The 12,273-nt window shown below is 32.5% G+C and overlaps 2 protein-coding genes across 5 annotated transcripts; both read right to left on the bottom strand.

Moving 5' to 3' along the window:
• Positions 1 to 26: 26 nt before the first annotated feature.
• On the bottom strand, positions 27 to 8,298 carry LOC107360711 (uncharacterized). 4 transcript variants are annotated; one of them, XM_089267676.1, is made up of 7 exons: positions 7,657 to 8,278; positions 7,285 to 7,554; positions 5,136 to 5,289; positions 2,384 to 2,978; positions 1,904 to 2,151; positions 1,092 to 1,846; positions 27 to 901 (listed from the first exon to the last, which is right to left on the bottom strand). In XM_089267676.1, exons 1-7 carry the CDS (start codon positions 7,894 to 7,896, stop codon positions 788 to 790), a joined length of 2,376 nt encoding a protein of 791 aa, XP_089123802.1. In that variant the 5' UTR covers positions 7,897 to 8,278; the 3' UTR covers positions 27 to 787. The 4 variants fall into 4 exon arrangements, with proteins under 4 accessions (XP_089123802.1, XP_015782915.2, XP_025016166.2 ...); XM_015927429.3 differs by having other exon boundaries at positions 1,092 to 2,151; positions 7,657 to 8,298; XM_025160398.2 differs by having other exon boundaries at positions 27 to 1,846; positions 7,657 to 8,272.
• A 224-nt stretch (positions 8,299 to 8,522) lies between these two features.
• mRpL48 (mitochondrial ribosomal protein L48) lies at positions 8,523 to 9,538 on the bottom strand. The gene is made up of 2 exons (XM_015926882.3): positions 9,269 to 9,538; positions 8,523 to 9,204 (listed from the first exon to the last, which is right to left on the bottom strand). The coding sequence occupies exons 1-2, from the start codon at positions 9,479 to 9,481 to the stop codon at positions 8,785 to 8,787; spliced, it is 633 nt and encodes a 210-aa protein (XP_015782368.1). The 5' UTR covers positions 9,482 to 9,538; the 3' UTR covers positions 8,523 to 8,784.
• Positions 9,539 to 12,273: the final 2,735 nt, after the last annotated feature.

Here is a 12,273-nt window from a genome sequence, read left to right as displayed (position 1 = left end):
ATTTCAATCTTTTTGTTACTCTTCAATTATTTCAATTCCCATTTTAATTTATTATCATATTGAATACAATGACAGTTACGGAAGTCACTTTTGTTTTATTACAAAATTTGTCTCCATTTCATGCCTTATTTTTACAGTGATTTGTTTTATTAAAGAGTTTTGTTTGTTGTTTGTATTATGCTCTTGATGATGACTAGTCATGAGAGGATGAAGATGATGAATTTGAGATTTCTTTACACACAAACACTTTGTATATCAACATGAATATTGTTAAACATGAATCTGTTTTAAATCTCCTTTTTTTTGACTTTTTGTTTCTCTAAAATTGCTTTCTGCTCTTTTTTTACCCAGATTATCGTCTAAGTGGAGATTCAGGTTTCTTTGGTTAATCCATTTAAGCTCGCTATTCAAGTGTTTTTTTATCAATGGTTTTAAAGTGTTTTTCTTGTTGTTTCACATTAGGTATTAAGCATCAAGTCAATACTGGGAGTGATGAAATCAAGTGTCTTTCAATCCCTGTTGCCATTATTTGTCAAGAATCTTGAAGCAACTTTTTTTTCTCTCTCTCTCTCACCGAGATTCTTTTGCTATGAATAAAAGTTAGATTGATTGGTTGTTGTAAGGTGTCAGTTTCCGTAAATGAGTCCACATGATTGAAAGGTTGAACCATTTGGATGGGTCAACAGTCTTTTATGGTGTTCAGAGTGACTTTCACTGGATGAATATTCCTTGACTGGGGAAACTTCAGGTGTGTACAGATGTTCATTAGAGGAGGAGGTTAGGGTGGTCAATTGTCCAATCTCCATGGGCTGTGGATCGATACCATTGATGGCCGAACTGGAAACATAGTCTGAGAAAACTTTGCCCAGAAAAGTGTTGCTTCGCTGTTTAAGAAAATTGTCTGTAAAAGAAGTGAAGGAAAGATGATCTAGAGAAGTTGTTGAAGAAGATGATGATGAAGAGGACGATGAAGAAGGTGAAATTGTGGATGAAGATGATTTCAATGTGAATGAGGGAGAAGAAGATGAAAGTGCACTCTGATGATGTAGATGATGGTGAGAGTGAGGCTGATGAAGAGGGTTTACTTGTACCGAAGAGGGTTGATGGTGCAGGTTGGTTGAAGGTCCTTCAATGAAGCCAGTGCGTTGAGTCAGTGGAGCCACTGTAAGACGTGTTAAAGGCGTTACTCGATCATTTGTTGGACCGAGATGATTGTAGATGTTGGGTGAGGTTGAGACTGATGGTGAGGCAACGGGTGTTATTGAAGTTGATAAGCAAGATGTGGTTGAGACTGAAGATGATCGAGCGGTTGTTGTTTTTAATGTTGATGCTATTGTTGTTGTCAATGAGGTTGTTGTTAATGATGATGATGAGGATGAGGATGATCCAGAGATGGGAGGTTGAGGTGATGTGAATTCGGAATGAGTTTGACTGTGAGATGGTGATGATGATGAAGACAGATATTGTAAATCTTTTGATTGATTGTCTTTTTTCATTTTATCCAACATTGACCTATTCTCATCTTTATTGTTACTCCTAGTGTAACCATTATCATTTATATTACCAGTCATATTAACATTGGCTGGAATAATAATTGAACTGTTTCCACTACAAATGGGACTTAATGTATTGTGGTTAATTGTGTTTGATAAAACGGTTGATGTAATCACAACACTGTTTGTGGCTTCTGTTGTTACTGATGTTGCCGGTGTTTTTACTGTTGAACCATTTCCATTGTAAATACAGTTTCGACTTTCATTCCAAGTTGACTTGTTTGCTTTACTTGCTGTTGTTGATGATGATGATGATGGTGTGACTGGTGAAGATGATGATAGGGATGAGGTTGCTGTTGGAAGACAATTTGGTTTAGATGGAAAGCAACCATTTAAAGCTCGAGACTCACTTGACTCTGAATTAATTTCAATCAGATGACGTTCAGCATTGTAAGAGTTTAAGGAATGTAAAATTGGTGGAGTTGATGAGGTTGTGGTTGATGATGAAGGTGAGGATGATGAGGAGGAGGATGATGAAGATGCAGGTGGTGGTGAGAGAAGATCTTCATTTTTTGATTCTTTCATTGGATTCCATGGTGACTCTCGATAAGGTGGACTTGATGAAGTTGCTGTTTGTGCCAATGACCATATTTTAGGTCTAATTATTTAAATTGTCGAACAATTGGATTACCAAAAAAAAGAGAGGAAAGAATGGGAGAGAAGAAGAAAAAAGGAGGAAAATTTGGGTTTTCCGTATTAAAAAATTATCTTTTGTCAACATGAAGAAACCATTAAATATTAATGATTGAAGTAACCAATAGTGATTGACAATTGTATTGCTTCTTATTTTAAATATGGTTGAAGTGTGATTAAGAGTTTTGTTTGATTACCTTTGAATGTCAGTTGTAGCTGAGGCCAAATCATCAAGTCGTCTCATGTCAATCTGATCGTTTGAAAGTTCTTGCTTAATGTGTCCAGTGGGATGTGGACGATGGAAATGAGGTTGAATGTGATTTACAGTCGATACTGGAATCACCTGTGAGGCTTGTGATGCTTGAGGTAAATGATGATGAAGGTGGTGTGAGTGAAACAGATGAGGTTGGGATAGGTTGCCATTGATGTGACTTGGATAGTGAGGTGACTCGGTTGGCTGATGTTGACTTAGATGGGAAAAGGGATGAAGCTGTTGACTATGGTTGGGATGATGCAGGTGAGTTGGGCGAGTGGGCGGAAGGGTGGAATGGTGATGATGGGAATGAGGATGGGAAGGGTTAAAACCTGGATGACCGTGATGAGTGTTGATCATGAGTTGTGATTTATTTTCATTTGCAGAGACTTCAATATCATCTGAACGGTTAACCAAAGTATAACTGGGTTTACATGTATCAACATCATTAGATAAATGGTCATCATTAGTTGGTTCATCGAGTCGACGACACTTTTGTTTACTACTATCATCACAATTGTCCAAAGATGCACTCATACCTGGTAAAAGTAGAGAGTAAAAGAATGAAAAAAGAATCTCATTAATGATGGAACAAAAAGAAAAACTTTTTACTTTACTTTGAATGAGAACAAATGAGGAAGAGAAAAAAATCACATTATTATTCTTCCAACTGACCATTACAATTTTCACTTCTTATTTCATGGTCATTATCATATTCCTGTGAGATTTGCCAAGAAGATTTTTTTTCCTGTTCTAAAATGAAAAGCTAATTCCAAGAGTAATTCTGCATTTTAAGATTTTCGTTGATGATAAGGTGATGAGGATGATGATGAAGATTATCACTTGGATAAAAGCCTATAGAAATTTTATCCTTCATTTCAAAGCCTATAGACCATTTCATTTGATGAGTTTCTACGATTTCATCATCATTCTCTTCATCTTCATCTTCATCTTCTTCTCGATAATAAAGTTGCTTGAAGATTCTCTCATCTCAAGCTGCCAAAAATGTCAAATAAATCATTCCCTGTGATTGTAAGTTAACAAACTTATATGAAAGTGATGATAACAAATCACAGAGAAACTGAGAATTGTATTGCAAAAATGTAATAGGAAAAAAACGTCCAACAAAAAATGACTTTTCTAGTTACTTTGCTCACTCATTTTCACTTCTCTCTTCATCTTCTTCATCTTCTGTCAAACATATTTGTTTCCATCATCTTCATCATCCTTGCCCTTCCCTTTGCTCATATTGTCTCAATTAGATTTGATGCGAAACATAAGAAAAGCAAAAGTCAACCACAAACAGAACAAATGAAACAAAATTAAACGATTCAAATATCAATATCAAAGTTTATTACATTTCCTTCCCTTCAACCTTTTCCAATATCAAAGTTAACAAAAAAGTTATCGCAAAGGCTAAACTCAATCCCAGAAACAGGTTCAAGAGTTTGCTAATAAATCTTTCCAAATGAATCTCAAACTGTGTCCAGAATAAAATGTTGAAATCACTTCAGTAAATGCGAATGTTCCACTTGAAAACTTAACGATAGTTTAATCATTCTCAGTGTGTGGGTATTTTTTATCATCAAAACTTAAGAATCAAACTTGTTCTAAAAACTGAATTTTCATCAAGAAATTGAACGTTCGATACGTTTGACTTCTGATTCCCAGTTGTAGAACGTTCATTTTCCATGAGAAGCTCATCTGGAAATTTACTTTCTTTGGCAAACTTACAACACGAAAGATTGTTTGAACCAAACCAGAAAATTATGATAAATTGAAACATTGTCAAAGTCACTCTAAGATTTTAAAATGGAAACTCAAAGGGAAATAAAAAAGATGACAACAAAAGTCTAAATCATTCGAAATTAATTGCATTCGATATTGAATCTTGAACATTGAATTAATGAGAAAATATGAAAGAATCGAGACTGAACGTAAAACAAGAATCCAATAAAATACAAAAGAGTTGAAAAAGTTATTCTCCTCAAACACCAATTCAACAGCAAGAAAATTCAATATCTCAAAGTTGAACAGAAAATTTGTTAACATTTATCACAAGTTTCCCTGACCATCCAATATTTTATTTACAAGAAAAGGTGAAATTGTAAAATGACAAAATTTCTAGCTTCTGTTGAATCTGAAAACTGATGAAAAACATTATTGATAATACTTTTTGTTCACTTTTTCCCATTGAATTGATCACACCTTAAATGAAGAAAAATAAAACATGAACAACAACAAGAGTGAAAAAGTGAAAGTAAAGTGCAAAAAAAGCTATTATAATACATAGTAACAAGTAAAGGCTCGTAAAAGATGTTACATGGTAAACACCTTACCATGTTTGAAAGGTTGAGTAGGCAAAGAGCATAAAAAAGACAGGTTATCAGGGAGTAAAAAATAGCTACTTGGAAGCATTAAGCTTAGCATTTATTATTATCTGAAGAAGCGCAAAATTTGTTGACAAAATGCGCTTGAAATGTGAAAAATGCATTACATTTCACAAGAGCTTTGAGTCTCACAGGATTGTTTTACACCTTTCATCTTCTCACAAATTATCATGTTGAACCTTTCGACCTTTTTTTGCTCCAACAAAATGAAACCGAAAAAAACCGAAAGTCATTCATTTTTTTGTCTCTCAAAAGTATTCATTTTTTTGTTTTTGTTTTTGTTTTTGTTTTGTTTGTTTTTCTTACCGTCATCATCTTCATCCTCGTCTCCATCGTCTCCAGTAATTGAATCTTTCTCATCTTTAATCTCGATATTTTCATTGGTTTTACTTCGAGGTTCCCAGGTCATTTTGTTTTCCTTTTTTAATCGCCTTCGGGCATTGGCGAACCAAGTTGACACCTTTTGTTGGATAATATGATAAAGCAATAGTTAGAACACATTGTGACATTTGGCCAACATTCAGGGATGAAGGAAGGACTTGTTAGTGAAATTCATCTGTTAATCCGAAATAAATTGAAATCGATAAATAATAATATCACTTTCAATGTTGACCAATCTTCAAGTAACTTTGACAGTTTGATTGGATAATCTTTTAATCGCATTTTGATGCTTCAATAGAAGAAAATTTTACTCTTTTTCAGGTCAAAGTTGTACTTTTTGTCTGCCATTTCGGTCTAGGGTCCTTTCAGCGAAAAGAATTTGAGCGAAGGTCAACTGAGCGAAAAGGAATAAGAACAAAACTGAGTCTATTAGGGCTGTTAAATGATTTCTTCGATCGACAGTTTTCGAGAAAATCGTGTTCAAAGTTGAAACTTCGATAGATTTTTGTACAGTTGTGTGAACAGATTTTTCATTTTGCTGTAATACTTTTAATGGCCAACCAGAAAATGCACTTATTTTGTAAAATAAAATATCACTTCGATTTTCAGTTAGACCTGCATTTCGAGTGGCCGTAGTGGTTAGAGACCTGAAACTCATCTTTCAAAAGATTCAGATCTGATCGAAGTTTCAACTTTGATCAAGATTTGCTTATTTGCCTTATTCATTTAGACATTTAACCAGTTTATTTAAAAAAATCAGCTCAAAATCTTCAAGTTGAATTTTCGCGAGTGACTTTTGCCTGAATGCCTTTCGCTCAGTTGACCTTCGCTCTTTTGTCTTTCGCTAGAATGACCCGTCCCCGCCATTTCAAAGCGTTTTACTTTTCTAAAAGTATCAACCTTAAAGCACTTGTTTCAGTGACAGATTTCAAGAAATGCTAAAAGGTAGCATTACCAAAGAACGGCAAATGACGATTCTATTTATTCATTAAACTAGAAATGAAGATTCAGTTTGTTTTAATCGCCTTTTAAATGAAGCTTTGTCAATTTTATACAAGTGCTTATAAGCAACTTTCGGTTTATAATAGTCAAAATTTTAGACATTCAATAAAAATTATTACCGAAATTGAAGTTTTCGGGAAGTTATGATGATGACTAAGGATGGTTTCAAGATCTCTTTTCATTTTGAATTTACTAATTTTTTGATTCAAATCTCAACTCTATCAAGAGAAATAACTTTGTTTTGTTCTCGATTTTGGTTTTTGGCTTCTTTAGCACTAATTTTTCTAAAAAATTCACATAAAAATGGTTCTAAATTCTGCATAACAAGAAACAATAAGCTTACTATTGTTACTTAATAGTAGTTATTAGTATTTAATAATTTGTAGCGTTTGATGTTTGTCAGTTCAGCCAACTGGAATGAACTTGGAAAGATTGCAAATGCTACTGAGTTCCGTGATTGATTCAATCTCATTTCTGTTCATTTTCATTTCTGTTCAAATTTAAATGCTTATTAGAATCTAATCCACTTTACCAAAGTAAATTGTAAGCATTTAATTGTACAATAATGTCAACTATTAAGTTTATCATGAAAAAGTTAATCCGATGCAAAAAGAGGCTCAAATATTCAATATTAGTACTTTCAAATATTCTTACTAATGTGAAAAGATGAACGATTATGATCCAAGTAATGAAGTTGAATTAAGTGAATTTTTACTAACGATTGAACTGCTTCAACCGTTTTTCAAGTTTGTAATGTTTAAAGATTTGACTCATTAACAGCTTCACTTGTAATTTGTTACATATTAGGGGGTGTGAAAGGTGTGAGGGAAACGGAAAGGATGAGTTTTGCAATTCATATTGTGTTTGCTTTTCCAACATCGCAGATGAAGAAATTAATTGCTTAGAAAATGAAAAAATTGCATTGGTCAAGAAATTGAGTCAATTTTTGGTCAAATGAAAGCAAATGAAGTGATTGAATGAACAGTTTGCATCTTTTACTGTCGATGTTGAAGGTTGTTTGAAAAGATTTGAAAGCTTTTTTTTCGTTGCTCAATTTGATTGCAATACTTACTTGAGTCAGTGTCATTTGAGTTATTATTGCAAGCATAATCTTTTCCCCTTTGGTCGGATAAGGATTTTTACGATGCTCATAAAGCCATGATTTGAGAGTATTTGTCGTTTCACGAGTTGCATTTTTACGTCGAGCTGCACTCTCCATGGCTCCATGTCGGTTACCATAAGAGTTGTAAAGGCTTCCATCATAAGGATAACACGAAGGAGGCGGAATGTGAGTCCAATTACTCACTGGTTGCTCTTTAATATCATAATTTGATGTTGATCCCTTTTCATGTGAACACACACACCAACGATTGAAAAGAACGAGAAAAAAACGAAAGAAAAATGAATCTTGAACTGTAATGAAGCAGGTAAAACTAAGGCTTACCAATGATGGATAAATTGATGCTGGACCGGCTGCTGTTGCTGCAGCAAAAGCACTCATATAGTTGGCATTATCCGAGTAAGGTGAGGAACCATAAATACCATTCAATCGAGGATAGGTTGACCCAACGAAGCGAGTCTCATAGGATGAACTAAATCCACAAATGGTAGTTAACGATGGACTTGGACTTGCAGTCAGATTACCGGACAACTCGGTTGTAACGGAACAAGGTACAGTTGACATGATAACGACGTTATTGTTCAAATCAAACACACCAAAAGCAGTTGCACAAAGTAAAACATCTCAACATAACAAATCAAAAAGTGAAAAACTTGACTTTAAATTAACTCTTCTTTACCTTTCAACCTTTGACAATCTCAACCTTTCAATATGTTCATCTGTAATATAAACATGACAATTTGATGTTTTGCAACATGCAAAATCAGAAAAGGTTATAAAATAAAAGTGAAAACAACCAAATGATTGTAATGATGACAAGTTATTCAATGAGAATGATAATAGTTTTGTTTGATGATTGATGGTTGATTTGATGAAAAGGGATTACAATAAAACTCCAAACAAACATGGATAAAAGTTGTATCAAAAAAAAGGTAAACAGTAAAGACCAATGAGGTTGGAATGAAAAATAATATCGAAAACATTTTTATCAAAAGATCGGAGAAAATGCGCAATCTCTATTATTATATCCAATCAGAAAATGTTATCATTATTCTCATCGCTATTATTATTATCATCATCATAGGAATGCTCAGAATAACAATTTATAATAGTTTTCTGCTGCATTTTTATTCCCGTTTCTTTCTCAGTCTATTTAATTAAAGTAACGAAAATTTTCATCAATTTCTGAATTACTTTTTATTACTTATTTTATTTATTATTCTGTATTAGAGTTACATTTTTTTTCCTTCAAGATTATTAACGTACTGAAACTGTTATTAATTGCTTGAAAAGTTCACTTTTAATCTTTTTTCTGTATTTTTTGTTTTCACTTTAATAACGACTTAGATCTTTTGTGTTTTTGAGCTTAAATTTCCTTTCAATTTGGTAAAATTGGTTTAGTGGTTTACGATTGAAATTAAATTTTGTTCAACGTTAATCAAAGTTGTCATTCTATCGGAGCAGGTCAGGGTTACGAACGCCTACAACACCTAACTCTTCGAGCTCCGTATAAATTACGTCCAATTCTTCCTTTAATTCCAAGAGAGCTGTATTGATAACATAACGAGCTTTTTCATCTTCATCAGTGTGCTCTTTAATACTTAAAGTTAATCCAGGGGGTTTACTAGCCTCCAGTAATTGAATGACTACAGGTAAAGAAACTGCACGGATATCTTTCAATTGGATAACTCGTTGATAGGTTGAAAAATCAAATGTATAATCGACAACATTTTCTTCGTGTTTCCTGACTTGGTATTGATAGGATTTGTGTGGTAAAGCCCAATAGTCGGAAATATTGAAACCAAGTCTACTCAAAAATTTTTGTACATATCTTGTGTAACCTTCTAAGGACACATAATCAGGCGAGAAAAACTGCGAAAAAATGAAAAAATGAAAAATTTAATCTTAACCAATTAATAATGAAACGCTTGCTTACCTGAAAATTAATTAGATTGTAGAATGGAATCGGTGGTTTTAGTAGACTCAAATATTCAGGTTCATTTACTCCGACTATCACAGTTTTATTAATATATTTGGCTTCATCACCTTCCAATGGTTTTAGAAGATTTTTTTTCTTTTTACCCATGCATTGGATAACTGAAGGTTTGATCAAACAACGATTGATTAAACCTGTTGAAACCTTAAACATTTCAAAACTGACTTATATAATAATGTTCTTAATAGTTAAAAAAAAGTTGAATCTAAATGTTTACACGAAATTAAAAACAAAAACACATGTTTACAGTTGTTGGAATAGCCACAAGATGGCAGTGATTAGTCCGTGAGAGGTGAACCGATATATCAATATAATCGATATTTTTCGATATTTCGTATGATATATCGATAAATATTTAAATATCGAAAAAAATCGTTGCAGTTCTTGGCCATTGTTCAGGTCAAAAAGTTTGATGTTTCGAGAGCGATACCTCGGTTAAAAAATGATTCATATTTTTAGAATCTGGATAAAAAGACAAGAAAAAGCATTTTGAAAGTGATCTGAAAATAGGCAACTTTTGACATTCTCCTTTGGTTGTTTAAAGGGAAATTGTTCACCATTCTTGTTATCAAATGATTTTTCTCAATTCACTGGCTTGTTTACTGAATCGTTAACAATTTTCATATTTAAACCTTTAAATGGTACCACCATTACCCGAAAATAATCTAATTTTAATCAATTTTCGCTCCTTTTGTACCTTCTATCAACGCAACTAATTCATTATCTCATCTTTCTTTACAGATTTTTGCAATAGATTTGGCTTTAAATGTTTCCATTTTCGGTTATTTGGCTGCTTTGACCTAACAACAATAACTAAAACTGAAAAAAAAATTTAATTCAAGCCGTGTTTCGTTTGAAATTGTAGTCCTGAGTTGAGTAAATTATAAACATGAAACCTGAAAATTGCAGACTTATCTCCCGCTAAGACCAGTAAACAAGTTAAATCAATAATCAGCTAATCTTCATGATCCATTGAGATCGAGATTTCGTTTATTCCAAGAAAATTTCGGTTCGATAAAAAGTAAATCACCTTGATGACAATCGAATAGATAACCTGATTATTGTAGGTCGATAAGTAAATCGAGGCTGGTTCAAACGAAACGAACATTGACATTGAATAATCATTTTTTCCCTTCACATAATCACAATTGGCATCACTCGATCTACATCCATAATATTACTCATGATCATTAAGAAGAAAAAAGCAGTTTAAGATTATTTGGTACAAGGTTTATTAATTTAGATGATTCGCTCGTATAAAGATTGTGAACAGTGAAAGCAAAAAACAGCAACAACAAGGAATAGGAAGAAAGATGGAAAAGTTCAACTTAATCATGATTTTTTGTTAACTCGAATTATTATATGCCATTAAGAATCTATTGATTTGTTTGGCTATATAATGATTGGTTTGGCATTCTTCTCATCATTAATAACAACAATTATCTTCATTATGATTACCATTTCAGTCAATTCAATGGTATGAATGAACAACAGCAATTTAAATGTTATATTAATACATGTACTTTTTCCTTCAACCTTTTTACATAGAAAGCTAAATTGAAGCGAATTACAAGTTTTCGAAACTGTCCACTCGATTATTCCTTTTATCCTTATTTATTGACGATAACCTCGATTTCCTTGTAATTTGTGTATTTTACCACCAATCAACGAATCGATTTGTTTTCTTGTTTTTTTTATATTTATCAATTGTATCTTAATTGAATTAAAGGAGATACTGAAAAGGTAAAATGGCTTAACTTTCCACCAGTAAACCGGATAATCAGGAAGACTAAAAACCTTATTCTGATATGTTGATTAAACAGTTAAATTGAACTTGATATTTTCATTTTTTCTTCTCCTTTCTTTAATCTGCTTTTTTTGCTTCACAATTTGTGTCTCTTTTAATCATCATTATAATCAATTTACCATTAAAATTATGCTTTCCAATAAACAAGAAAAAAAAGTGAAAGTTACAGCAATCCTTTATAAACAACATCATTGATTATCAATGGACTACACTTTAAACATTTACAGCTAATTTGATAATTGTCATTTGATCTGACTATTTCATGTAATCTGAGAGGCTTCAGAGTCTTGTCTATCTGTTTCCTGATTGAGTAATATACATCATCAATTGATACCAGATTCATTTGGTATTGATGGCAAACATTATGGCAAACATTAACATTGATCTTATTTTCAATTTCCGAGCTTGGGTTGAATTTGAAGTTATTAGCAAGAAATTAAGGTTAAAATTATTATTTAAACACAATTTATCTCAAAAATTAGGGTCAATTAAAGCTATTTATTGAAAATTAGACTCAAAATATGGTTAAATACAATAATTGACCAAATTTCAATATTGAGTTAACTTGGTAAGGTTTGGCGGGTAAGGCACAAAGTAATATCATTAGATATATTAATTAATATTACAAAAAGGTTTCATTCCAATCAGTGTTTAATCATTGAAATACTCGGTGTTTGTTAATCATGATAAAATGTTGCTGTTACCAGTCAACGTTGACATTAAAAAAGGTTAGAAACAGGTAAAAGCCAAACAGCAAGTTTATACCGCAAAATGTTATAACCTTAAGCTATAAACAAAGTTGCGATAAATATTAAAAAAAAGTTGATGATTAACTTGATTAAAGTGAAATTAACTTTGATTGGTAAGTGAAAGTAATAGATGCACAGCAAATATATACTCATATGTAAATGTAAAAAAAACAAATATGGCGATAAGGAGAGTATTGACTTGAAAGGGTAAAACAGTGCTTCAACAATTGAGATTTACAGGACTAAATGAACATTGCTATTCTGAATGGACCGAGGAAAAGGAGGGAAAAGAGAGAGAGAAGAGAGTAAAGATGAAGATGAGGATAAATATGAGTGAATGGATGAGATGAAATGTTACGTGTTATTGAAACGATCCGAAACTTGACCTA

The sequence above is a fragment of the Tetranychus urticae genome, chromosome 2 (assembly GCF_039701765.1).
Source record: "Tetranychus urticae isolate SD_2017Ah chromosome 2, NJAU_TeUrti_SD_1.0, whole genome shotgun sequence".
In the NCBI taxonomy this organism is placed as follows: domain Eukaryota; kingdom Metazoa; phylum Arthropoda; class Arachnida; order Trombidiformes; family Tetranychidae; genus Tetranychus; species Tetranychus urticae.
Note: the sequence above shows the minus strand (reverse complement) of the source record. Positions and strands in the feature narration are given on the sequence as shown.

What these genes read in the sequence shown, in the direction of transcription:
- LOC107360711 (XM_025160397.2), bottom strand. Translation starts at nt 7,896, where the DNA reads ATGTCAACTGTACCTTGTTCCGTTACAACCGAGTTGTCCGGTAATCTG. An exon ending in CGAGGATGAAGATGATGACG is followed by an intron (nt 2,979 to 5,135) that starts GTAAGAAAAACA and finishes TACTTTTACCAG; the next exon opens with GTATGAGTGCATCTTTGGAC. An exon ending in GCTACAACTGACATTCAAAG is followed by an intron (nt 2,152 to 2,383) that starts GTAATCAAACAA and finishes TTAAATAATTAG; the next exon opens with ACCTAAAATATGGTCATTGG.
- mRpL48 (XM_015926882.3), bottom strand. Translation starts at nt 9,481, where the DNA reads ATGTTTAAGGTTTCAACAGGTTTAATCAATCGTTGTTTGATCAAACCT. An exon ending in ACAATCTAATTAATTTTCAG is followed by an intron (nt 9,205 to 9,268) that starts GTAAGCAAGCGT and finishes ATTTTTTCGCAG; the next exon opens with TTTTTCTCGCCTGATTATGT.